Consider the following 27,325-nt stretch of genomic DNA (forward strand, 5'->3'; position numbering starts at 1 on the left):
CAGAGCCATCCATTAAAAAAAGAAAATTAGTTTGCTACACTAACAGAAGAGGGCACCCTTGAGCTAGGAATCTTGTAAACCATCCCAAATCCATGAAAAGAATAGGTAAAAGTAAAGTATATTTTTGTAAAGTCACTATAAGAAAAAGAGATAGAACAACTTAACTGATGAAAAGTATCATCCACCCCTCAAAAAAGAAACAAAGACAAAGCAGCAAAAACTAACACAACACCTCAAACTGAACTAAAACAAGTATTTGGGCATATGAAAAAAAAATACAAATCAGAAATTCGAGAATAAAATACAGAAATGGGCAAATAACAAGAAAAAAGATATTTGATTGAACTCAGGAAAAAAATTGGGAGAAACAAAATTATCTCAGAAGAAGGCTAAATCACAAGGTGCCCTTGGAAACATAAGGTCAAATAAAAATGTAATAAAGTACACTGAAGAAAGGCAGGAATATAACCAAGAGAATAAAAATGAAAAAAGGAAACAACTAAAAAAGGTCAGAAAGTGGTTGAATTAGAAATTGGCAAAAAAGCAAGATAAATAGGTAGATCAAAAGATAGATAATAGATATAATGAAATCGCTGAAGAAAAACAAAACAATGAAACAGAAGTAATGTTTAAAACTATAATTTAAGAGAAATGTCTAGAAATAAAAGAATATCTGAATCTACGTATTTAAAAGACCCATTGTATACTTAGGAAAACTGACTCAGAATAATCAACTCTGAGACATACCCTAGTAAAATGATTAGGCTTTAAAGATTTAAAAAGTCCCCAAAGCCTTCAAGCAAAAAAAATCAAACAACTTACAAGGGAAGGGGTCTTAGTTAGGCTGGCATCAGACTTCTCAAAAGCAACAGACTAAGCAAGACAACAAAAGAAGAGCATTAAAAAAAACCTCTAGGAATAAAAGCGTGACTCAAGAACTTTATATCTAGTTAGGTTGTCCTTCAAGTTTTAACATGCAAGAACTCTAGGAATTTTATACTCTTGAGCCTTTTCTGAGGAATCCACTAGAAGAGGAGCTTCACTCAACCAAGAGACTGATGGACTTCAGGACATACTACCCCCTGCTATGGCACCTTGGCATATTGAATGTTTTAAGCTGAAGGAATTTGAGAAATGGCAGGTGCAGGAAGAACGCTCTGACATTCTCCTGAAGTAGGTCATAAGACCCTCTTGTGAGAGGTGCTCTCCCTATCTATACCTGGAGGAAAGGGATGTCCTTAGCTCTACGATGGAGTGAAGCCAAGAGGAATCTGAAGGAACAAGTCTTGCTAAGTGTTACTCAGTTTACTACCCTTAGTCTTATATCCTTTTGTCCTATCACATGTTCCTACGACTTTCCACTTCTCATCAAACTTAGCATAAAAATGCTCAGTTTTAACCTTTTCAGGACTTCATTTCTTTATGAAGATTCCCATGTCAAGTAAAACATCAAATAAATTTGTATGCTTTTCTCTTATTAATCTATCTTTTGTTATAGAACCCCAGCCAAGAACCTAGAAAGGTATAAAGAAAAAGAACTTTTTTCCCCTCTCCTATGAGATGATAAGGGGAAATGTCAGAAAAAAAGACTGATACACTTAGTATATTCAATTGTAGATTTAAGACTAAAACAAAGATAGAGATGAGAATAAAAAATAGTATGTGAAAATATTAGGTAGAAAAAAGCATCTGAAAATGGGAGGAGAAAGCAATGAGGAATGTAGAATAAGATCAAGGTTTGTTGCACAGGAAATAGAAGGGAGTTAGAGGATAACATTAAAAACTGACAAACTGGATATTAAAAGGTTAAATAGGAAAGTGAGGAGTTTTGGCCACTTCTATAAAGGGATAAGGATGAAAGAAACCACTAAAATAAAGGTACGAACCTTCCTAAATACCAAAAGAAATTGAAAAGTAAAAAGCAAACAAACAAACAAAAAAAGTAAAAAACCCAAAATACATCTTGTAGAAAAAGAAACACAGCATCACATTATAATAATTATAATGTGAAATAATATGACAAAATTGAGATCGAACATACCAGCTATATCACTTATTACAAGAAAAAGATTTTTAATTTGACTTACAAAGTAAGACCCACCTATATGTTGATAACAAGAGACCAATCCAAAACAAATTCAGAAAGGCTAAAAATAAAGGAATGGGCAAAGATGCATCAGGAAAATGGAAACAACAAAAAAGGGAGATTATAATTCTGATACCAAACAAAATTCAGATTAAAAGCATTAGAACTAATCAAGGACACTTTTTAATGCTAAAAGTCGCAATTCATAATGATATAACACCACTACTCTCACTGGACAAAAGTAAGTGAGGATATAGAAGTCATAAATAATAAATCAATAAAGTAGACTTTATGGAATATATGTATATAAAAACTTTATATCCTAATAATAGAAATTAATAGAAACATGCCTCTTCTCAAGTGCAAATGAAACATTCACAAAAATTGATTATATATTAAATGGGCAAAAAGAAAACATCAGCAAATTCTAGATAGAAATATTGTAAATAACACTCTGATCTCAATGTGATAAAACTAGACATTAACAAAAAATTTAACAAGTCCTTTCCATAGGAAAAAACTTAAAATATTATATTAAACAATTCTTTAATGAAATGGGAAATACGAACAAAATTTTTGGAATTTAAAAAAATGAAATACTATATATTGGACTCTATGGACTATTTTTAAAGCAGTTATCCAAGGAAAGTTCATAGCCTTAAACACAGTTATCAATAGTGAGGTAAATAAGTGAATTAAATTCCTAGTAGACACACACACAAACTATAAACATAACAAAACATAAGCCAAAAGAAGTCATAAGAAGGAAATAATAAGATAAAATAGAAATTAATGAGGCAGATGGAGAAAACAGCAGATCAAATTAAGTCTAAATCCTATATATTTTTTAAATTAGCAAACCAAACAAATCACTAAATAATTTAATAAAGCAAAAAGGAAAAAAGGAAGAGAATATAACTCTACAAAATAAGAAGTGAAAAGAGGAGGTCAACATTAAAACAGAAGAAAAATTTTAAATCATATTTTAAAATTGTATGCAGATACATTAAAAAACCTAGATAGTATGGATAATTTTCTAGAGAAACAAAATATACTGAAATTAACCTCATTAGAAATAAGAACGCTTAAAAAGACCAATTGTTTCACAAGGGAGTGACCAGATAGCCCCAATGCGACATACATTCTTCCAGAGTATTGAAAGTGAAAGGAAATGTCAAAATTCTTTATACGAAGCAAGTATAACTTTACTTCAAACCTGATAAAAACAGTACAAAAAAATTACAGCAACATCACATATCAATGCAAAAACTTCTAAACACCATACTAAGCAACAGAATCTAATAACACATTAAAAAAATGATACATCATGGCCAACTGGGATTTATTAAAGGAATGCAAAGTTGTTTCAATATCAGGAAATCAATTAACATAATATACCATGTTAATAGATCTAAGGAGACAAATCAAATGATTATATCCATAGGTCCTTAAAAAGCCTGTGACAGAAACACTTAAGAAAGTAGAAGTAAATGGGTATGTTATCAAATAAATGAAGTCCTAAAGCTAATATTTTCTTAAGGGGGAAACACTAGAGGTATTTCCACTAATACTAGGAACAAGGTAAGGATGTCTACCATCTCCCCTACTATTCAATATTGTACTGGAGGTATTAGAAAATGCAAATAGATAAGAGAAAATAGAATAAGAATTTTTGGAAAAGAATAGTAAAACTATATTTACAGATAATGTGTACTTAGAAAGCCCTAGAGAATCAATTAAAAAAAAATTCAAACATTAAATGAGTTCAGTAAGGTAATGGGATATAATAGCATAATAATATCAATAGACATAAAGAAAATCCCATTTATAACAGCCACAAAAAAGATAAAATACTTAATTAGAAATATGCAAAACCTATATGAAAAAATCTTTAAAGCACTCCTGAAAGACACAGAAGTAGATGAACAAATGGACAAACATTCCTTGTTCTTGGATAGCACAATTCAAGATCCTAAAGATGTTAGCTATACCTAAGGTAATTCTAAAGTATAATGCAAACCCAATAAAAATACCACGTGTTTTTAAAATCGGGCTTGACAAGTTGATATTAAAGTTTACATAGAAAAATAGAGATGAAAATCCCTATCAAAATCTCAACAATTTTTTTTTTCAGAAATAGAAAAATCCATTTTAAAATTCATATGAATCTCGAGGGATCTCAAATAGTCAAAATGATCTAGAAAAAGAAGTTCAAAGTGAGAAGACTGACACTTCTTGATTTCAAAACTTACCAAAAAGCTACAGTAATCAAAATAGTGTGGTACTGGCAAAAAGACAGATATATAGCCAATGGAACAGAGAGCCTATAAATTAACCCTCACATATACAGTCAAATGATTTTCAACAAGGTGCCAAGACATTCAATGGAGAAAAGACAGTCTTTTCAAAACTCTGTGCTAGGAAAAATGGATATCCACATGAAAAAGAATGAAGTTAAATCCTTACCTAACACCATATGCAAGAATATTAACTCAAAATGGATCAAATATCTGTACATGAGAGCTAAAATTATAAAACTCTTTAAAGAACACATGGGAGAAAGCTTCATAACACTGGATTTGGTTATGATTTCTTGTGTATGACACTAACGGCACAAACAATAAGATAAAAAATAGACAAATTGGACTTCACCAAAATGAAAAACTTTGTATCCTAGTGACACAAGGACACTATCAACAGAATAAATTTGGCAACCCATGGAATGGAAGGAAATATTTTCAAATCACATATCTGATAAGGGATTAATATCCAGAATATATAAAGAACTTCTAAAACTCAGTAACAAAAATGAAGCAACTGGATCAGATATGGGCAAAGAATTTGAACAGGCATTTCTCCAATGAAGGATATACCAATGGCTAATAAGCACATGAAAAGATGTTCAACATCACTAATCATTAGATAAATGCAAAGAAAAACCAACAAAATATCACTTCATATCCATTACAATAGCTATTATAAAGAAAAAAAATAACAGAAAATGGCAAATGTTGGTGAGGATGTGGAGAAATTAGGACTCTTGTGTGCTTCTGGTAGGAATATAAAATGATGCAGCTGCTGTGGAAAAAAGAAAGATGATTTCTCAAAAAATTAAAAATAGGACTTTGCAGATGCTGCTGTGCCACCCAGAGCTGCCCCTTGCCACTCCACCGTGGTCAACCCCACATTCTCTGTCAGCTATGAGCCCTTAGGCCATGTCTCCTTCAAACTATTTGCAGACTAAGTTCCAAAGACGGCAGAAAACTTTAGTGCTCTGAGCACTAAGGAGAAAGGATTTGGTTATAAAGGTTCCTGCTTTCACAGAATTATTCCGGGAGTTATGTGCTAGGGTGATGACTTTACATGCCAAAGTGACAATGGCAGCAAGTCATCTACAGGAAAAAATTTGATGAGAATTTCATCCTGAAGCATATGACTCCTGGCATCTTGTCCATGGAAAATGCTGGACCCAACACAAATGGTTTCTGGTTTTTCAACGACACTACCAAGACCGAGTGGTTAGGTGGCAAGCATGTGGTCTTTGGCAAGGTGAAAGAAGGCATGAATACTGTGGAAATCATGGAGTGCTTTGGGTCCAGGAATGGCAAGACAGCAAGAAGCTCACCATTACTGACTATGGACAACACCAATAAATTTTCTTAATCACCAGAACATTCTTTCTCCTATCTGCTCATAATAGCCTCTAATCTTTATGCTCTCACTGAAGTTCTCTGGGTTCCACATTTTCCTTATCCCTCTCTAAGTCTAACTGGATTTCAGAATTAATTTTATGATTACGAAATAAGAACTCAATGACAAATAGAATTACCATATCATCTAGCAATTTTACTTCTGGGTATGTACCCAAAAGAATACAAAGTAAGGTCTTGAAGAGATATTTGTACATTCATGTTCACAGCAGCATTATTCACAATAGCCAAAAGGTAGACACTAACGAATGGATAAACAAATGTGAGATATATATATCACAATGGAATATTATACAGCCTTAAAAAGGAATGAAGTTCTGACACATGCTACAACATGGATGAAACTGGAAGACATTATGCTAAGTTAAATAAGCCAGTCACAAAAGGACAAATACTATAGATTCTACTCATGTGAGGTACTTAAAGTAGTCAAATTCATAGAGACAGAAAGTAGAATAGTGGTTGCTATGGACTAGGGGGAGAGAGGAATGGGGAGCTATTGTTTAATAAGTACAGAGTTTTACTTTTGGAGGATGAACAAAATTCTGCAGATGGATGGTAGTGATGGTGTGCAATGTGATTGTATTTAATAGCACTGAGATGTACACTTAAAAATGATTAAAATGGTAAATTTTATGTTATGTATATTTTACCATAATTTTTAAAAATAAATAATTAAAACATGCAAACATGCAAGAATAGCCAGGAAAACACTGAAAGAGAAAAGTTACAAAGGAGGACTACTTCTATGAGACATTAGAAAATACTATAAAAACATCTATAATTAAAACTGTAGTATAAGTGCATAGACAAACAGAACAATAGAATAGAACAGAAAGTCTAGAAATATACTCAAAAGCATATGGAAATGAGTATATGGTAAATGTGGCATCTCAAAAGTGGTATCTTAAATCACTGGCCAAAGATGGAGGTTTTGATAAATGCTGATGGACATTCAATAGATTCTAGTCATCTGGAAAGGGATAAAATTGTATCCATACCACACACCATACATAAGGATGAATCAAGAAATTGAAAAGCAAAAATGTGTAACCATATAAGTATTAGAAGAAAACTTTAATATAGGGAAAAGGTTTCTAACTATGACCCAAAATCCAGATGTAATAGAAGAAATTATTAATAAAATTGTTTATATATTTTAAGTTATATTGCAAAAATTACCACCAGCAAAGTCAAACTACAACTAAAAAACTAGGAGGAAAAATATTTACAACATATATTACAAATAAAGGACCAATATCCCTAATACATAAATAGCTCTTAAGATGAGAGGAGGGAAAAGCTCAAAAATCTGAGAGAAAAAATGACCAGAAGACATGAATAGACAAGTCACAAAATGATATAAAAATTGCCCTTAATCAGATGAAAAGATGGAAAAAATGTTCAGTCTCACTTATAGTATTTACAGATGCATCTTACTGATCTTCTAGACTGGCGAAAAATTAAATAGCATAACAACACACTCTTAGCACGCATGCAAAATGGCGCAACTCTTATGGAAGGAAATTTTTGGCAATATCTAACAAAATACATGTGTACTTATCTTTTGACCTAGCGATCCCAGTTCTCAGAATTTACCCTACAGCTACACCTCCATCAATATGAACATACAAATGCACAAAGTTATTCACTGTAGAATTGTTTGTAATTGCAAAATACTGGCAATGACCTAAATGCTTATATATAAGAAAATGAATGAATAAACGATGGTATACGGTACATCCACACAATAGATTACTATGCAGCTGTAAAAAAGAATAAAGGAAATCAATGAACTGATATGAATTGATTTCCAGGATGTACTTTAAGTGAAACAGACAAAATGTAAAAGAATGTGTATAATGTGCTACTCTTTGTGTAAGAAAGAAGGGGGTATAAGAAAAATATACATGTATCTGTTCATTTGTACAAAAAAAAAAAAGAAAGGATAAATCAGAAACTGATGACATTGTTATCTATGAGCACATGGTAGAAACAGGGTGGAAAATATGGGAGATGTGGATAGGATGGAATGAATAGAGGTGGAGAGTGACAGATCCCTGAATATACCTTTTCTGAGTAATATATACTAGTGAGTATAATATATATATGGATAATATGTATATATAGAGAGAATATATCTACATTATATATAATGTATATATATTATATATTACATATACATATACACACACAGATACATGCATATGTATATATAGAGATATATGTATATATATTATATATTACATATACATATACACACATACACAGATACACATATATGTATATATAGAGAGAATATATCTACATACAATGTATATATATTATATATAATGTAGATATATTCTCTCTATATATACATATTAGTGTATCTGTCTGTGTATGTGTGTATATGTATATATATACATTATATATAATGTAGATATATTCTCTCTATATATACATTTATGTGTATCTGTGTATGTGTGTATTATATATACACATTATATATAATGTAGATATATTCTCTCTATATATACATATATGTGTATCTGTGTATGTGTGTATAATATATATATATACATTATTATAATGTAGATATATTCTCTCTATATATACATATATGTGTATCTGTGTATGTGTGTATTATATATATATGTACATTATATATAATGTAGATATATTCTCTCTATATATACATATATGTGTATCTGTCTGTGTATGTGTGTATATGTGTGTATGTGTATACACACACACAAATGGATTATGCTATATTACATCAAATGAACATATCCCACTAAAGGGGGGTGGGAAGAACTAAACCAAGTAAATTTTGTATATAGTATTTGGATTATACACTCTCAGGCTAAAGAGAAAAAGAATACTAAACAAATGTCAAAGTCTACTTAGGGTTTTTCTTCTAAAGGGTATGGATTAGCAATTTGAAACTACTTTCTGTGTGTTTTAAGACTGAACAAATAAGGAAATATACTATGAACAATTTTTCTTCTAGAGAAAGAAATAACAAATATACACAAGTGAGAATAAGTGCTGTGATGTTGGAGTCAGTTTTAAGGTATCAGTATGAACTCATGGTTTTTAACAGATAGATCAACAGATAAATATAGAAATCAAGATGTGTGTAGAGGTTATATATAATATAATGTAATGTAATAATGTGATATATTTCTCAGATTTGTCTGGTTTAAGACCCTCAAAGCAATGATTTCCCAGTAGTAGCGAGCACATCTAATGCTCAGATCTTGGCTTCTAAATACCATTCCCCACTAAAAGGAACCAGGGCTCTTTGGAGAAATAGCTGGTTTCAGGGCTAGGTCTGGAAAAGTACAAGATGAGCCCAGAACTTCTTGCTGTGCCAGAAAGTAAAATAATGCTCAAAGAACAATAGGAAAAATATCAGAAAGACATAGGAATCAGCTTGAAGAGGCACCTAGTGGCCAAATCTGGGACAACTTGAGCATCAAAATAAAAAATGGTAATAATAGGTGACAAGCCTTTGAATAAAATAAGAATTCATGAGTCCATATTGATCATGAGAGATATGGAGATGAACAAGAAATTGTTTGGGGTCCAAGAAGTCTATAGCGTAGTGGGCAAGACAGCCCCAAACAGACAAGAATGGAGGGAACACTACCCCTGAGCAGCACTACTTCCCCACGGGAGGGCTTCCCAGAGGTGGTGGTGTTTGCACATGGAGAAGGGTCTGGAGGGGACTCACGAGGGCCCTTTGCGCATCCGGGGCGTGCTCATGGCCCATTGCTTGATCCTGCTCAGGCTCTGCTCATTGAGGAGCCGCTGGCCCTCGGAGGGCATGCAGTCCACGTAGAGGTTGTACAGCAGCAGTGCCTCTGTGTGTTTGCGCAGGGCGTTGGCTTGGACCACACGCTGTGTGAACACGCGTGGGTCCTCAGCACAGAAGAGAAGCTGTATCCGTGGCACCCAGTACTGGCAGATCAGGAGGGGTGGCCTTCCTAGGGCCGGGTGAGGGAGAGAAGGGAACATACAGTCAGGCTCTCTGGACTGAAGCACCAGGTTCCAGCCTGGATCTGCTGCTGATGCATGATAGCCCTGAGCAAGTGGTTTCCCTTCTCTGACCCCCCACTGCATCTGTGAAATGGATGTGATGACACTCCCTGCACTGCCCAGGTTGTCAAGGATGGATGTGAAAATGCTTTATAAGTTGTAAAGAGCTTTACACAAACAAGGAGTTACACAGGAGTGGCTATTCACATGCCCATTCCTCAATGCCACGCCAGAGTAGACATCACTAATTGATGGGCCTTGGGCTCCTCAATATCATGCTGAAAGTGGCACTAACAGCTGCTCAGAGTTGGCATATCAAATAATGGCCATTTGGCCTTCTTGGGATCTCTGAGAGAGAATCCTCTGATTCTCACTGATCAGGGACAGATAGCTGCAGGACAAACAGAGCAAGGGAGAATTCCACCTGAGCTGGCTGTGCCCCATTCAGGGGTTGGCCTCAGTCACAGGCTAGGCCCAGCCTGAGCTGGGGGCCTGCCTGAGTCAGGATCAGAGAACTTGTACCTTCAGCGGTGACCCCTCCATTCAGGATGGGCTTCCCCATCTCATCTCGCACCAAGCCATTCTCGCCTGTCTTGTGCACCAGGTAGAGCTTCTTCTCCTCGTCATAGTCCAAGACACCGACATTGCACCATTCATACTTCAGCTCTCGACTTTTGGGGTCCTCTGAAACAGGAGGGAAACCCATCAGTGCTCCCTGCTATAGAGTAAGTAGGGGGCCTCTGCGTGTGGGCAGCAGGTGCTGGGAACTGGTCTTAGAGGTCACTAGTCTGGCCTCTCTCCCACCAAGAAGACCACCTCTGCCTCTAGCAGAGTGGAGGCCTTGTTTCCTCCCAGCTGAACTGGACTCTGGGGAACCCTGGGCAGCAGGAGAAGCCAGAAAGACAATGCCTCTCTGCCCTTATGCTCTGCATGATCCCATCAGGGCAGAGACAGACATAGGCTAGCAGGGCTGGGACAGGAGACAGGAAAGCCCCAAGCAATCAGAGACCTACTGAGGATCCAGCTGTAAAGGTCATTGTATTTGAGCTAGACCCCTTCCAAGTGACCAAGGCCAGAGTGAATCCCTTCCCATAGGTTGTCTGTGGCAGTTGAGCTCCTGGGCCTCTATTATCAGGACAGGTCAGAGCAGGGTAGAAGACGGCTGCCATGCAATGGCCTCAAAGGGTGCCTCAGGGCCTGTTTGGTCCAGATGGGCCTCCCATCACTGAGCAGGATCAAGCAGTGGACCTTGAGCACACCCCGGACGTGCAAAGGGCCCTCATGAGTCCCCTCCAGACCCTTCTCCATGCCCAAACATCACAACCTGGGCTGAAAGCCATCGCCTACTTCTCCCGCTCACCTCCTGCCACTGTACCCCACACTAATTTCTCTCCAGCCACACTAGATGTCTGGCTATTCCTGTAACTTTGGAACTTGCTTCTGCCTTTGCACTGGCTGTACCCTTTGCCTGGAACAGTCTTCACTCAGGTCATCTCATTGCAGGTTTGTTCCCTGTTCAAATGGTTTCTCCTTAGAGAAGCAATTCTGCCTAAAACTTGCTCCAGGCACTCTCTGACCTGTTATCCTGCTTGTGTTCCTCATAGAGCTAAAGTCATACTGTGCATGCATCCTCTTTTGGTTCTGGTTGACTTCTTCACACTAGTGTCAGCTCCCCAAGGGCAGAAGCAACTTCGTCCCATCTTGATCATAGCTACGTCCCTGTACCTAGAATGGCAACTGGTATGTATAGTAGATGCTCAGTAAACTTTCATACACATTAGATGCACTTGGCATGGTACTGGGCAGAGAAGGCCTCAATACATAGTGGCTTAAAACAAATATGGGTAGTACAGAGTGGGTTGAGGAAGGAAGAAGGGCTGGAATTCCGACGAAACGCTCCCTATAGGTTGATGCCGGACTGATGAGTAAAGGAGGTTGCTGTGGTATACCTCACTGGCTTTGCTTTTCCCTTCTCTTCCTAGTAAGTTTCTTTTTTGAAAATGCTGATTTTGTCTTGGCTCACTTTAGAGGAAAATATATCACAAGAAGCCTTCAGCAGAAAATGAGAGTTCTCTGGCAGAAATGCTCCCTGCCAGCCCCTCCTCCTGCTGGCACTACAGCTCAAGGCTAGGGCCCATGAGAAGGAGCGCAAACAGAAGCACTCTGGGGAGCCTGGCACTTGGTGTGTTTAAGGTTAATACAGCCCCAAACCTCTGGTTTTATCACCATGAATTGGGGATCTGGGAACAATTGAGTTAAATTATTTTTGTAATTAAGTCTAAAGTAAAGGGAACATATTGGGCTTCTTGTCTGGTTCACAGAAATTGATTCCAGCATTAACCTGATTTTAAATTGAAACATAAACTCAACATAAACAGCATGCTCAATGGATTCACTGTGGGCCCCCTGGAAGCTGAGCAGTCTTAAAACGATCATGGCTCTCACAATCCTACCTGCCTCCTGGGTGCTGGCCTACTTGGCCCACTCCTCACTCCATGGTGGCTTGTCCACCCACTGGGCAGGGAGCAGGCTGGCCCTCAGCCCTGCACAGGAGCATGGCCACGTCCAGTCTCCAACCTCATAAGCCAGACCTTCTTAGGAGGCCTGCACAGAGACCAGCCACACAGGCTGGAGTGGTGGCTGTGGAAGTTCACGCTGGCACTGTTTCTAACAGCAGCAAACTGGAGAGTGCCTCCACGGCAGCCAGGGCAGTCCTGGGGCCAAAGGAGGGGCAGATACAGATAAGACTGAGCAAACCTGGGCATCCGTGCAGGTATGTGTATGGAGGGGTGTGATAGTGGTTGCAAATGGGTGACGATAGGAGTAAGTGTGTGTTTATATGGTAAAAATATGCATATGAGTGTGACTATGTAAGTGTGTGGGATAGTGTGTGTGACAGTGAGCATGCCTGTGAACATGTGTTATGGTGTGTATGTGTGTGTTTGCAATCGTGTGTGTGTTATCCATGTAGATGTGAAAGCGGAGAAGCCAGTCAGAGCTGGAGCAATGGTGATTTCCGGGTGGCGGGATGGAAGGGCTTGTGCCCCTTACGCACATCTGAATATCTATAACAAGCACGTATATTTTTTGTTACCAAAGTTTTTTCTTTTCAACATTAGACACCATCCAGCTGTCCCTTTCCCAGTCCTCTGACCAGTGCCATCTCTGGTCTCTGCATTTCCTGCCTCTGTGTGGCCAGTCCCTTGGCCTGTATCCCAGCTGGGAGGTTCCACTCCCAGGGCTTCCAGGCCTCAGGGCAGGCCCCATGAAAGGGCTGCTGCTGGGATGGGATGATGCAGACCAGGATCCTTCCCCCTACCCAGGCTGGCCCTGCTCACCATGTCCCAGAAAGTCGTTGGTAGGCAGGAGGGCTTTTCCTGGAACAGGTCTCCTGTCCTGAGACCCTGGCTCCAAGCCCATGTTGATCCACTCGCTGGGAGTCCGGCAGTCAAACTCCTCATTGTCAAACACCTGGAAGAAAGCAGACATCAGGAAGAGAAGGCTCATCCCAGGGGGGCCTGAGTAGGCTGGGCATGCCAAAGGATAGCGGTGTCTACATAGGCTCCTCCCCAGATGCAGGAGCTGCAGATTGGGTGCCAGAGAGCTGAGTCCCTCCTCTACTGCTCACAGGGCCCATGGGATCTTGCTCTAGGAAATCCTGAATCCTCGTCCAGCCACACCACCCTGAGGTTCAGGCAGAGGGGTACCTGACGACTCAGAGCAGGATATAAACTCTCTCCCCCACTGCCAAGGGTCATCCAGCTCAGGTCTGAGGGAAGAGATGGCCTTTGGATTTTCCTGAGTGCCCCATCCAGACTTGGAAAGGATGGAGATTCAGGGTTGTCAGAAGGCCACTCTTACTAGGGTGATGTGCATCTGGATTCAGCTCTGCCTCCCCACAGAGACCACCAGGCAAGGGCCATGGAGAGGAAGGGTGAGGGAGGGGCTAGAGCAGGCTATCTGCCCTCTTTCTTCTCCTTAGACCATTTTCCCATTGGGACCCTAAAGGGGCTACAATGATGCCCTCCTCCACTCCCAGTCTCCCCATCCCAGTGAGCCCGGAATAGTGGTCAGGAAATCCTGTATATACTCCACAGTCTAATTGGGCTGTTTTTTGGTGACTATGGGTGAGGTGGGGGCAGAAGCAGGCCCACAGGATACCCAGGTTCCCAGGGAAGAAGCAGAAAATCAGTGTCCCAGGGGTCCTGGGGCCCCTCCTTTCCCAGCCTAGGATGCTTAAGACCCCTAGGGGTTCTAATTATGCAGTTGCCCTGTTTGACAAGTAAGCACTTGTAATTGCTGTAGGGTCCCCTTTCCAGTCTGACCTCTTGGCTGAGGTCCTGCACCCCCACCCCCTGACCACTGGCCCTCCGTGGAAACTGGGCTCACCTTTAGTGGGAGATAGATGGGGAAGAGCGGGTCATGGCCTTGCTCGATGGTCTGGGGTTGGTAGGGGTCTGGGTGCCTGGGCATGAGCTGGTTGGAGTCGATGCCCTCACTGGCCAGCAACTGCTCAATATCCAGGCTTAGGTACAGCCGCTTCCTCCTGGCAGAGGAAGAGGAGGAGAATCTCATGATGGCTCATGTGAGGTGGTTCCAGGGGTGTCAGCAAGAGTCCACAGGGTTGTGGGGTAGAGATGGGGCCCATGGACCCCTCCAGGCCCTCTGCCTCTCTGTGATGCATCAGGAAATGGTGGGGTAGCTGGGACTGGTGTCCTACACTCCAACTGCCTTTCTGTCCTGCTTGGCAGTTCTATTATATTGACCCAAATGCCAGCCTCCCCAATTCCACAGCAAGAAAAGCAATTTGTTCCTATTAAGAGACTAGAGGCTAGAGGATAAGGGGCTAGAGGATTTGATTTGAACACTTGCACATAGACCTATTTTAGTAACCTCAGCCATGGGGATGGTCACTGAATATCCTGTTGTCTCTTATTCCCTGAGTTGGGTGGATACCGCCTCCTGGAGGACAGGCCCTCCCACCCAGCCATACCTCTCAATCTCAATCTTGCGGGGGCACTGGCCCGGCAGCACCAGGAAAGGCACCTGCACCTTGGGCTCATAGGCCTGCAGTGGGAAGTCAACCTGGGTGAGCAACTGGGTGGTGGACCCGATGCACTGAAGCTCCAGGCGTTCCTCGAAGTCCTTAGGAATCTCAAAAGTTCCGACTGGAAGTGGACAAAGGGGCAGAAGCTGCAGAGGCTCAGGCCGGGGCTCAATACCCCACAACACAAAGTGCTATGTAGGTACCAGGCATGAACACTTTGGGTCACTGGAAGCTCAGAGCTAGCCTATGGTCAGGCAGTGGTGGGGAGAAGCCAGATGTGGCACAAGGCACCCAAGGGAGAACAAGCCTGGAAAGACAAGGGACTGTTTTGGTCCTACTCTTCCTACCCAGAGGCAGCATGCTCAATCTTTCCCCTCTATGCTACCCATGACCCCAGTACCAGTGGCCGTTACTCAGGCCAGATGTTGAATCAAACTACCAGCGGTGATTACAAATGGATAGGAAGGCAAAGAGGCAACTCCCTGCACATCTGCAATGGGTTTCTGCCACCCCTACCCCAGAGGATTCCCGAGCATTTCAGAGTCTGAACACCATTCACTCCCTGGGGCCATTTGCAGACCCAAGACCTCCTAGATATTGTAGGATCAGAGGCACCACCATCTGGGCCCTGGGGGACCTTCGAGTCACAAAATGGCCACCCCTACTTAGATAATCAGGGCATACAGAGGCTTCATTCCAGGTCTAGGGGAAGGAAGTTGGTGGACAGAGACATCTATAGCGTGACTGTTCCAGTTTGCCTGGGACTGAGGAGTTGCCTTCAGGCTATCAAGTGGAAAGGAAACTCTCAGGAAAGCTGAGACCATAGAGGTAGGAAATAGAGTGTGAAACAAGCTTCAGGAGATGAGCCATCCTCCCCAGGGGTTTGATGGGCTCAGGACAGCTCAGTGGTGGCCTCCCTCCACTCTCCTGGGAAGCTCTGGTGACCTCTCCTTGGGCCTTGCCACCTCTCTGCAGTCAGAGGTAGAGTCACTGCAAGAATGCCCACCTTGAGGGTACCCTTTGGGGCCCCACAGAAGCCTCCAGAGGCTCAGCGGAGGCCACCTGGCTTCAGCTGAAGTCCATTCTCTCACCAGAGCTGCCAGGTGCTTGGGGGAACCTCACAGCACCAAAAAAGGACTGGCCAAGAAGGTGGTTTTCAGATCCCTAATCGCCTGCTCTTAAGCCTGAGGGCCCATGACCCCATTCCACTTCCAGAACCTTGGGCTTCTGAATCTGGCCCTGAGTCTCAGGGGCCAAGCAGGAGCCAAGGTGAGGGGAGCAAAGCCTGCCTCTGGCCCCCATTGCATCCATGAGCCCAAAGCAGTCTTCTTAAGCACTCCTCTTAGCCTTCTGGCAATGGAGTGGACTTCTATTGCTGGCCAAGAACCCTGCCTGCTATCACCTGTGGCATTTAAGGGCTGCTTGTCCTCACGTGGATGGGGCTTGCAGAGTTGCTGACCACCCTGACCCTACTCCACCACGGATGGTGGGAGCACCGTTCCCAGCACCACCACAGCTCTTATATTTGTGGTTTGTAACCATTTTCTGGGCCATATAGTTGTGAGACTGTTGAACAAAATAGGCTGGATCCTCAGATCACAGCACAAATGAACATGCATGTGATGTTTCTTGTGCCACTTTTGGGGGTTAAGGGGCTTGAGGGCCCTCAGAGGACTAATCTGGGTAGTATCATCAAGGAGCCAGGCCTCTCCTAGGGTTGGAGAAGAGGGGCAGACAGATAGGACCATGGGGCATCTGTGCCTGATTGAAGGAGACATCTTGTCTGCCAGCCAGGTGGGAGGGCTCCACCTAATTCCTTATTGTCACTCTGTTCACTGCCTCTCCTGGTCCCACCCTGTTCACTGCCTCTCCTGGAGCCACTCTATTCTTCCCTCTGCCACTAGAGACTGCTTCTACTCCTTGCAGACCTGTCCCAGTCCTTACAAGACTCATCACAGAGACTGAGAGCAGAGTTCTCCTTTTCTTCTGTAGGAAACATCTCCTGGCCACCTTCCTGTGCCAGGCCCTGTTGTAGGTGCTGGGGCCCTAGCAGGGAGCCGCTCAGACACAGTCCTGGCCTCCTCTAAGCCCCATTCCAAGAGAGGCAGAAAATACACTCTTACCATCCCCAGCTGGGTGGAGGGAACTAGAGCCCTGGCCCTCAGCAGCCTAAGCCACTGCAGTGCCCTTGTCACGGCTCTGCTAAGAGTCAGGATAACGCAGTTGTGGTTCACTGGGCACTCACTGTGAGCTGTGCCCTTGCAAAGCACCTTATCTCTTATTATCCTCATTTAAAGTTGAGGAAACTGAGACCTTCAGCCAGGAAGAGACCATCTCCCTGAGACTAGCAGCCCTGCTTCTAAATACACGCACCCACCCAGCCCTCCTGGGCACTGACCTTTTGGAGTGAACTGGTCAAGGTCAGACTGCCGCAGGAGGTCCTGTTTCATGCAGGGGCCACGGCATACTTCCTAAAACCAAACCCCAGAACCCTGAGAGGGTGTAAAGATCTTGGGAAAGGAAGGACCTGGGGGGACCCCAAGGCCAGGTGTCTCCTTCAATTTCACCAGGGACATGGGGGTAGGTCAGCAAGGGTTTCCTTGTGTACCTCTCCTCCCAAAGGCCACTCTGGCACCCCAGGCATAATGGATTATCACTGGGTCCTTGTTCTATCTCTTTTGGCCCTCCCCATGCCTAAAACTTTCCTAAGGCTGTCTAGTACCTATGGGGCTGTGGACTCTTTAGTCGTCCTCTCTCCTTCCTCCATGTGCCTCAAACATCAATCTCTCCCTTCACAGTATACCCTCTTCCTTTGCTTGGGCCATGGGCTCTGTCGGGGACACCAAGCCTTTATACTTTCAGTTCCCTTTGCCTGGGACACTCCCCCTAGCCCTTACCATATTTTATATCTCAACAGTATGCCACTTCATCTAAGGACCCCTCCCAAACCAGGGCTGGGAGGGAGCTCCCTGACCAAAGCCCTATGTATATTTCATCTTCACGGTCTCCAGTGCTCAGTTCAGGGTCCGCCACAGAGCAGGTGCTCAGTAATGAATTGTTGAATGAATGAATAGATAAGTAAATGGACAGATAGATGGATGGTCAGAAGGATAAAGAGAAGGGTGGATGTGTGGGTAGGCGGATGGATGGACAAATTGATAGATGGATGGATAATGGATGGATACGTGAACAAATGGATGGAAAGAAAAAAGGAAGGAGGGAAGGAAGAATGGAAGGATAGAAGGGCAGAAGAATGGATGAATAAATAAAAGGATGCATAAATGGAACCCACAAGGAGGGCTCAGGGTTGGTAGGGTATGGCTGCCACACTCACCCCAAGTTGATCCAAGGTTCCAGGGCTGAGGATGTCAGAGTAGAACCCACGCTGCTTCATCACTGGGTACTTCTTATCAGTGCTTGTCAGGGGCAACTTCCGGGGCTGCCCCAAGTCTGACAGTATGAGGGGCAGGGGTAAAGCTGGGAGCTTGGGGTCAGGGCTTGGAGGAGACTTCTCTGACCCAGAATCTGATCTCAGAAGAATCTTCCTCAGATTATGCTCTAGGCCCGCATGACTCCTCCTCAGAGGACTAGACTCTCGGCCCTCAGCAGTACTGCTGCACTCTGGACCCTCAGGGTTCCTTCCTGGGCTGCATCCTTCTTTGTTAGGCTGCTCCATGCTGCTTCTCAGGGCGATACCCCAGCCAGAGATCCTAGGAGAAGATATCAGCATCACTGGGTCCTTGCTAGCCTCTGCTCAGTTCCTAGGAGCACCATGGATAACGGAAAAGGGATGGGAGAGGGAAGGAGTGGTCTCTGCCTAATCTGGATAGACACACAGTGCAGGGAGGGTCCCATCAGGAGACAGGGGCCCCCCTTTCCCTGTATGCTGCATGTGAGTAATGAGACCCCAGAGTCAGGGCTGAGTAAGGGGAGTCTGAGAAGCTCTGCAAATGCTCCTACCCATAGTGCATCCTTCTGCACTTGCCTACCCCCTCCACCCACGTTAGAGAGCAAGGCCTGGCTTCTCACAAGGGGAGAAAAGGAGGGCAGCCCAGAGCTTATTCACTCAATGAATAAGGGCCATTTCCCCAAAATGACTTGCACCCAGAGACAGACCCATTGCCCCCACCCCTGCTAGATGCCCTGTCTCTCCCCTTGTGGGGCACTGGGCCATGCCCTTCCTCCCCCACCCATGCCTGCCCCCTAACCATACCTCAGAAGCCAGAGGACTAGGTGGCCTTCACAGAGGGGCCTTGACTCTCCCCTGGCCCATAGATCTCACTGCCAGCAACTGAGCTGGGTCAGCTTAGTTTAGGAAACATACACCTTCCTGTCTCCGCAAAGTAGATGTGCCACTGGATTGCATGCTCATCCACCATCTCAAGGTTGAGGTTGTGCAGAATTTTCATTTTGGGGTGAGCAAGCCCTTGCCAAGCCACTGTTGCTTTTGGTTACCTCAAAATGCATCACCAGGGGGAACTCCTTGGTCAGGGGAGCATTATAAGAAATTGGACAAGGGCATTTTCATGTAATGCTGATGCAAAGATAAAAATGGAGTGAGTCTACAACTATTTCGATAAAATTTTCAATAAAAAATGGGAACACCTTAACAAAGGGAAATAAGGGCCTGGCCCAAGTAACATACCCTTTCTCTGCCCCATTCCATTTCCCACCCCCTGCATGCTGGTAGCCAGGAGCTTGCAGCACAGGTGCCCCCTTTTGGCTGGGTGTTCTGTGCCCCATCGTCTTTATTTTAGCCATTGGTGGGACTGGCTGGTGTAGACCTCCTGTTGGCTCATGGCAGGGGAATCTTGCCTGGACTGACCTGAAAGGTGGGTGGGCAGCCAGGGCTGTCCGGAGCAACCTCCCCAGCAGTGCCAAAGTAGCCTGTAGCCGCTGAGTCCATTTCTAAGAAGAGGGTGGTGAGTTGGCAAGACTGTTTAAGGGACTGTAAAGGGCAGATGAGACTCTGGCAGGAAGCCCCAGACTCTGAGCCCAAAGGCTGACCAGTTTCTAGCCAGTCAAGCATGTTCCACCAGAAATCTGCTCCCTGAATCCACTCCTGGGTGGCCAGCTGCCTCCCAGGGTAGGTGCTGAAAACAATGCTAAGTGTGGTCCACCTGACAGTCACCAGCCCTTCCCAGAGCACCCTAAAAAACCCAGAAAACTCACTAGGGTTCAGCCCTATTATGGCTGCAAACCTACAGCTGACTGCCTCATCCTCAAACAAAATAAACAACAGAGTTAGGCCTTAGAGAGACTAAGGTCCCAGCTCGACAGGAAAGTGTTCCATTCCCTGGTTTCCCCAGCTCTCAAATGGGCTTGAATATGCTTGGCTGCTTCACTGGTGTAAGGATTGATGGAAATAGATGCAGAAATGTCCAAGACACCTCAGTGTCTCTGGGGGCAAAAGGAGTCTGTGATGGGGGGCAGGGGATTTGCTACTCCTGTGAACCATTTCCCTCTGAGCAGGTTGGCAGTGGGGGCATACATCCAGACGTGTTCCAAGAAAGAAGGTGTGAGAGTGAGTTGCAAACTCAGAGTCTTGTTTCTTCTTTGTCCCTCAGCCCTTTACAAGGATTGATGGCTACCTTCCAGTCCCACCCAAGCTCTGGGCACTTGTACATTGCCAGTGTGCACAGGACCTGTGACAGACACAGACAGACAGACAGACAGACAGAAAGACCACTGTCTTCTGTCACAGCCCCAGGGGGGTGATGGCAGCCTCTGCATGGGCACTCTCCCTCATTTGTGTGAGGGAATTGGCCAGTAAGTTGCCAGGGTGGCCCAGTGTTGGGAATGGTGATATTATTAAGGGGTTTAGATGTAGTTCACACATCATCTCACTTAAGCTTCTGAGGTAGGAACTGAGACTATCCTCATTTCTCAGATATGAGGAAAACAAGGCTCAGAGAGATTAAGTAACCTGTGTGAAGTCACACAGCAAGAAGCACAGCTGGAATTTGAACCCAGGTTATTTCTCCCCAGTCAGATCACCTGGGAGCCTTATTGGCTTGAGCTAGAGGAAGCTTCAGGTTAGATTCACTGACATTCAACTCATGTGACCCAATCACCCCACCAGGCACTGGGTTGGATGGACACAGATGAACAAGGGTATTTAATCCTCACAACAGGTACTACTATTACCACCGATCCACAAACAAGGAAACTAAAGTCTAGAGAAGTCAAGAAACTTGCAAAGGCCACACAGCCAAGATCTGGCAGAACCAGAATGAAAACAGGCCTAGAAAGTGTTTGCCTAATGAATGGGGTGATTAAAGGCAGCAAGTTGATCTGTGTAACAACTTAAGAGAGATACAGCAGCACTCTGCCACTTTATAGATGGGGACATTGAGGACAAAGGAGACTGGATGTGGTCAGGATCAGGAGAGGGACTGGGTGGCTGCTCAGGACCAGAATCTCAGCTCCTTCCCGGCCTGGGTCTTTCACAGGTTGGGGGCAAGGAGTGGGGCCCAAAAAATCGGTCTGGTAAGTACTGGACTCATCTGCACGGTCGTTTAAAACCGAGCCCCCCCACTCCTTTCCCACTGGCCAAGGCTCTGGAAACGGCCGCAGACTCATGGGCAGGGATGTGGACTCTGGGCGGGAAGATGTCCTCCTTCCTGTCCACTCACCCTCTGCTCCTTATCGAGGACTCCCTGCCAGTGCTCCCTCCGCCACGCCTGGGCCCCAAAGACCTACCAACCTACCGGCTACAAGGCGCAGCGTCTGGTCTGGCGGCTCGTCTCTAGGGAGGGAGGCTGGGCCCGTTGCTAAGGGATGGCACCATCCGGCACCGTGGGGCCGCAGTTTCCGTCGGAATCTCCCCGAGGTCTGCATCGGCCTCCCCCACGCACTCCGGGACTTGGTTCCTCCCGCCCGACTCGCTGCTTCCCCTCCCCGGCCTGGGCCACTTCCGGGGGGCGGGAAAGTGTCCGCGCTCTAGGTTCTCAAATCCAGGCTCCATTATCCATCTTCTCTCCCAGACTCTTCCAGAGTAAGAGACAAAAGTAAAAGTCGAATGCTATGAGAGAAATCTGAATTTTTAAGCTATGTAAATAATTTGAGGAGAATAACTGGGGAAATTTACGAATTGGACGTTGGTATTTAAGCCACAGCTGCGGGGACTGGGACCAATGGTCAGTCAAGTCACTGTTGAAGGAGCCGCTTCTGGTTCGCGCGCTCGCGTGTGTGTGTGTGTGTGTGTGTGTGTGTGTGTGTGTGTGTGTGTGTGTGTGTGTGTGTGTTTATGTGGTGGTGGGGGAGGCGGCAGGGAGAATGGTGGGGGTTCAGCATAACAGTCACATCCAGCTATCAGGCAACTCCTCCACCTCCTCAGAGTGGGCAGTGGGTGCATTTGCACCCCCTCCCTGGTCTCAGGCACCAAGTGCTCCAATGACCTGGCATAGGTGCAGGCTCTGAGCCTCCTGCTTGCCCTGGATATTGAATTATGTTTATTGTTTTTTAGATGTGATAATGGTATTGTGGTTATATAGGACAGTGGTCCCCAACCTCTTTGGCATCAGGGACCAGTGCTCCTACAAGAATCTAATGCCTGAGGTGGTAATGCTAGCTCTAGGGAGGGGCTGCAAATACAGATGAATCTTCACTCTCTGGCCTGCCGCTCACCTCCTGCTGTGCAGTCCTGTTCCTAACAGGCCACTGACGCAGTACCAGTCATGGCCCAGAGGTTGGGGACCCCTAATATAGGAAACTGTCCTTGTCTTAGCAGATACAGACTGAAGAATTTCAGAACAAATGTCAGGATATCTGCTGTTGCGACTTCCTTACAAATGGTTCAGCAAAATTATAGATAAGTATAAAAAGAAGATAAAGCAAAAGTGGTCTAATGCTAACAATTAGGGAATCTGAAGGTTTACAGATATACACTCTACTGGTCTTTCAGTTTTTCTGTAAGGAAAAGAGGTGTGTTACAAGCCAAAATAAAATTTAAAAATCACCCCACCTCAATCTGAGAATACCTGCCCAGCGCCTTCTCAAAATTGCCCCCATTTCCTAGGTGGGGAAACTGAGGCTTGGTAAGACAGGTTGGTATTGAAGGAGGTAGTAAGACCTAATGCTCTGCACATAAATGTCTGATTTTGACATTGGTGCCAGGCCTATGCTGGACACTTAAGAGTCCAGATTTGAACTGGACCCTGTCCCTACCGTAAAATGTCTGTTGAATAGGAGAGAAGCCAGGCCACGAGGAACACAGAGGCAGGGTGTAAGCTGTGACTGGAGAGAGAGATCGGGCCTTTGCCTAGGCTTCTGCTTCCTCTTCCTGGAACATCGCTCCACAAACTCCTACTCCTGGCCAACTCCTATTCATCCTTCAGGGCTGGTGCAATCTTTCCTGAGCCCCAGCCATGGTTTTATTTGCTTGTCTTGTTGGCATTCATGCAGTACGTACTTAACGATCGCTGTGGAAAGGAGTGTGAGGGAGATTGGAGGCAAGGGTGACCACAGACCTTTAAGGGCACAGAGACCACCAAAGCCCTGTTTGGGCAGTCTGGCTCCTCCATGGATCTGGGGATAGGCTGTGTACCCCACTCGGCCTGTGAAGAGGCACCTGCTTCTCTGCTTTTGCCTTGCACTTCCCACACTGGGTACAACTGTCCAAAAATCTGCAGTACCCATTCGGTTGCCAGGGCAACATCAGCCCATGGTGGGACGTCAGGGATGACAGGGGCAGAGCGCTAATCCTGAAAAGTTGCCAAGCAACACAGTGGATTAGTGACATCACAGGGACCATGGTTACTGGACAGATGGACAGGTCGCTACTTAGAGGGTCCACTCTCAGGAGGTCAAACTCACAGTATCACTCACCATCTACTATGCAATGGTCACTGCTGTGTCCCTCACCTGGAGGGTGGGCTTGAGCAGTGGGGATGACAGGGGGCTGGTTTTCCCAGAAGCCCTGGTTGCTCCACCTTGTCCCTCTATAGGTGTGGGGAGTAGATGTGACTGCCTCCCTCCCTCTCTGACAGGAGACTATGAGTCAGTGCCTACTCTCTTGGGTCTCAGGTACCTACCCTTTAATGCCCACATCTTCTCTAATGGTTGGGCATGGGATCAGGCTTTTCTGATCCATTTCTACCTATTCTTTGGGAGAGGAACAAGGGCTAAGCCATGAGCCCACTCTGGGCTCCTGCTCTACTGAGGTGGAAGGGCCAGTCTTTTGCCTGGTATGGGCTGGAAAGGGGGCTAGATTTGCTCTTGTTGAAATGATGGGAGACCGGTTTTCTGCTAGAGTTTTTTTTGGGGGGCGGGGGAGGCAGTTCTCTGCCCATCTCTGAAGCCTGAAAGCTCAGGGCTTGGGCAGACAGGCTGCTCAGGATGCCTACCCCAGCCCATGCCCTTCAAACGAGGAATGTGAGGGCATGAAGAACTGTGCTTTCCCGCCCTGTGCTTTCTTCCTGGCAGTGCTGAGGTGGGAGCACTGCTTCACTAGCTGCAGAGATGAAAGCCCTATGTGAATGGGCAGCAGAATGGACACTTTATGGGGCCAGCCGGCTGGAATAGAGATCGACAGGCCTCCAGACATGATGGCTGGAGCTACCTGTTCCCTACATGCCCCCAGCTGGCCTCTTGGACTTCTAGGATCTCCTTCTGCTTTGCTAATCTAGGGGCTCTGAGCTGCTGCCAAGAGAAACTAAGTCACAGGCACGTGGGGTATCACAGAGGGGTGGGAGAGATCTGGGGTTCATCCTCTCTTCAGGCCTCTCTTGACCCTCTTCCCTCTGCCATTGGCCAGGTGGCTTTAAACAGCTCTGACCAGAATTTTCTGTGATAAGTAAAAATGGAGACAAATTCTCCTTTGATCCTCGCGGTCAGCTTGACAGACAGGACCTTGAAAGCCCAGATCGCAAAGAGGAGGAGTAGAAAGGAAGTCCTGGGTGGCTAAAGGATTGAGGAACACTGGCCCATGACTGCTCAGTCCTCATCCCAGCCCGCAGCCTAACCCCATTCCCACCTATACTCACGTGGAACTTCCCAGCTGGAATCTTGCCATCCCATCTCAGGTTATACCTTCTTGAGAAGCCATCCCTGATTGCCTAAGCCCACAGAACATACTCTCTCCTCAGGGGTCTCAAATGACCATGGTCAGTACCACTTAGTAGGCAACAATACAGTGGTCACTGCTGTGTCCCCCAACTGGAGGTCTTGAGCAGTGGGACCAGGGGGTGCTACTTTTCCCAGCAGCCCCACATGACCCCACCTTAACACCCTCTTTCCCAGCCTATCTCCCTCTGACCTGTAATTCCAGACCACGCCAGGGGACAGTGTCCAGGATGCTGAGGCTCTGCTCTCCAGAAGCAGCTGCCAGGAGAGGGTCCCCACCAGCCCCTACCTGCCTGGGCTGAAGCTCCAGGTGACAGGCCACAGGATAGTGATGTCTCCCACAAGACATTTCCATGGGGTCCTGAGAAGCTGCACAGAGAGCTGTTCATCATAATTAACCTCTAAGTGTCTCTTATTTCCCCTTGACCCCAAGGAGGTCAGTGAGCATCGGCTGAGTGATCTCTTGGCAGATTAGGTAAGTAGCCTCATCGTCTCAGCCCTTCAATCCACCAGGTACCCCCAACCCCAGCCCTCCAGGGAGCCTGAGTTTACTGAGCTTGGGGACCAAACTGCCATTCTGACCTTTTGCCCACACCTAGAGGGGTCTATGAATAGGGCAGGAGGCCTAGGTCCTGCTGTTGATTCGGTGGGCAAGTCTCTTCCCTTGCTCAGCCTCAGTTTTTCCATCTGCACAGTGGTGAATACAAACCTGCCCAGCCCTGTACTGGGGCCACCTGAACAGAGTGGACTGAGGAAACCAAGACTGTTACCCTGCCCTCAAATACCTCCATTTCTGGCAAAAGCTTTGCCCTCACCAGACCTCTGTGATGGAGTATGTAAGAGCCTCTAGACAGGTCACTATGGATGGTTTGTTCAAGAAAGGGAATTCCTTATTATCAGAGGTGGGGCAGCTGCAGTGGCCTGCCCATGATGGCCTGGGGACGTTTAAATAGCTAGGGCAGAAGCTGGAGCCTCCAGTTTCCTTGGTAATCCCACACTCCAGCAAACTGAGGTGGCAAGGAGGGACTTCACCAAGGTCACAGCATAGTAGTATGGGACCATGGGGCTGTCATGCAGGGTTTAGGGAGCAGCTAGAATGTGGGCCACAAGACAAAGACCAGTTGCCAGGAGAATCTCATTCCTGTTCCAGGAGGGGGAGGAGCATCTGGCGGGGCCTCCCAGTCCTGTGTCCCCTTGTCTCCCTCCCTCATCTGGTGAGGGGTGGGTATCAGAGAGCCAGACACTGATAGTTTCTAGACTCTGTTTCCCCACCTGAACTGGACTGTCAGATCACCAGAGACAATCCCCCACCCCCCACCCCAGGCAACCCTCTGGCAGCATTCTCTCTCCCTGTGGGGAGTGGGGGTGGGAGGGATGAGAAATCCCCACCCTGTCTTCCTCTTTCCCCAATACTGATAGGCCACTCAAAAACCTGGCACTGATGGGTTCCCCCGTACAGTACAGTTCCCTTGTACCCTCAGGGTCCTCTGGGAAATGTCGTCTCTACCTCCAAGTAGTGACTCTTAAGTGTGAAGGAGGGGATCAGGTCTCTAAGCAGCCTAACAGAGGTGGCCCTGAAAATGTGACCCAAGACAGCCCTTTCCCTCTTCTCTTCTCATCCTAGCTACCTGAACCAGCTCTGGGGACATCTCAGCCTCAGATCTCCTTCTTAGCAGAAGGAAACTTACTCTTGGAGGCCCCGAGGGCAGGTATGGCTACTCCCAGTTTACGTATCCAGAGACTGAGGCCCTAAAGTAGAAGCCTTGTCAAAGGTACACACTGCTGGCCAGACAGAGCTGGCTTAACCCTCTGTTCTTGCCTGGAGCCCTCCCAGCTACTCCTTCTGATTCCACAGCCCCTCCTGGCTGGCCTCAGAGTAAGCAGCTGGGCCTAGGGATGTGCAGGGAGTGCCTTGAGGAGGAGTGCCTTGAGGAGGGGAGCAGGTGGGGGTGGGCAGCAGGTGTAGGATAATGGGGCCACCCGGGGAGGCTCAGGAAGCAGGTGCTGCCATGGAGCAGGTAAGATTGTCCTTGTATGCCCAACTCTGGTGGGCCCAGAGCAAGAGGGGGATCCCTGTGGGCTCCTTGGTCACCCCGGCTCATGCTCAGAGGTCGTCCAGATGCCTGGGCTCAGGCACAGAGCCAAGCCCCTCCCCTGGGTCCCAGCAACCACTAGGTTGTCATGACAACCAACAGTTTCATCCCTGTCCCTTTGTGTGGTCACAGTCCAGCTTTTGTGGACGAGCCATACTTGGGGGTATGGAGAAGGGGGCCTTGCCTTAGGACACACTCAGCTGGGATGGGGTTGCAAACCACAGAAGACAGGGCCAGAGGGACAGGTAAAGAGACCAAAAAGACTGGGCTTTGCCGGCCATTGACCCCCACAGCCTTCTTT

The 27,325-nt window shown here is 45.6% G+C and overlaps 1 protein-coding gene across 14 annotated transcripts in view; it reads right to left on the minus strand.

Annotated features, from left to right (window-relative positions):
- The window catches only part of DNAH1 (dynein axonemal heavy chain 1), a 72,983-nt gene extending 51,222 nt beyond the window's left edge, over window positions 1-21,761 (minus strand). For 4 of the 14 annotated variants that reach the window (XR_005653870.1, XM_039867547.1, XM_039867550.1 and 1 more), the window contains exons 1-8: window positions 21,577-21,753; window positions 18,201-18,576; window positions 17,265-17,337; window positions 14,813-14,987; window positions 14,209-14,365; window positions 13,158-13,290; window positions 10,342-10,503; window positions 9,515-9,767 (exon numbers count right to left, since the gene is read on the minus strand). Coding sequence is in view for 11 of the 14 variants with exons in the window: in XM_039867547.1 (XP_039723481.1) it covers window positions 9,515-9,767; window positions 10,342-10,503; window positions 13,158-13,290; window positions 14,209-14,365; window positions 14,813-14,987; window positions 17,265-17,337; window positions 18,201-18,542 (1,295 nt within the window). In the remaining 3 variants the exon portion in view is untranslated. Of the gene's footprint in view, window positions 1-9,514; window positions 9,768-10,341; window positions 10,504-13,157; window positions 13,291-14,208; window positions 14,366-14,812; window positions 14,988-17,264; window positions 17,338-18,200; window positions 18,577-21,576 lie in introns of those variants that run through there. The other 10 variants (XM_039867549.1, XM_039867548.1, XM_039867542.1 and 7 more) reach the window with 7 other exon arrangements.
- Window positions 21,762-27,325: the final 5,564 nt, after the last annotated feature.

This window comes from Pteropus medius, unplaced genomic scaffold (assembly GCF_902729225.1).
Source record: "Pteropus medius unplaced genomic scaffold, Ma_sr-lr_union100, whole genome shotgun sequence".
Taxonomy (NCBI): domain Eukaryota; kingdom Metazoa; phylum Chordata; class Mammalia; order Chiroptera; family Pteropodidae; genus Pteropus; species Pteropus medius.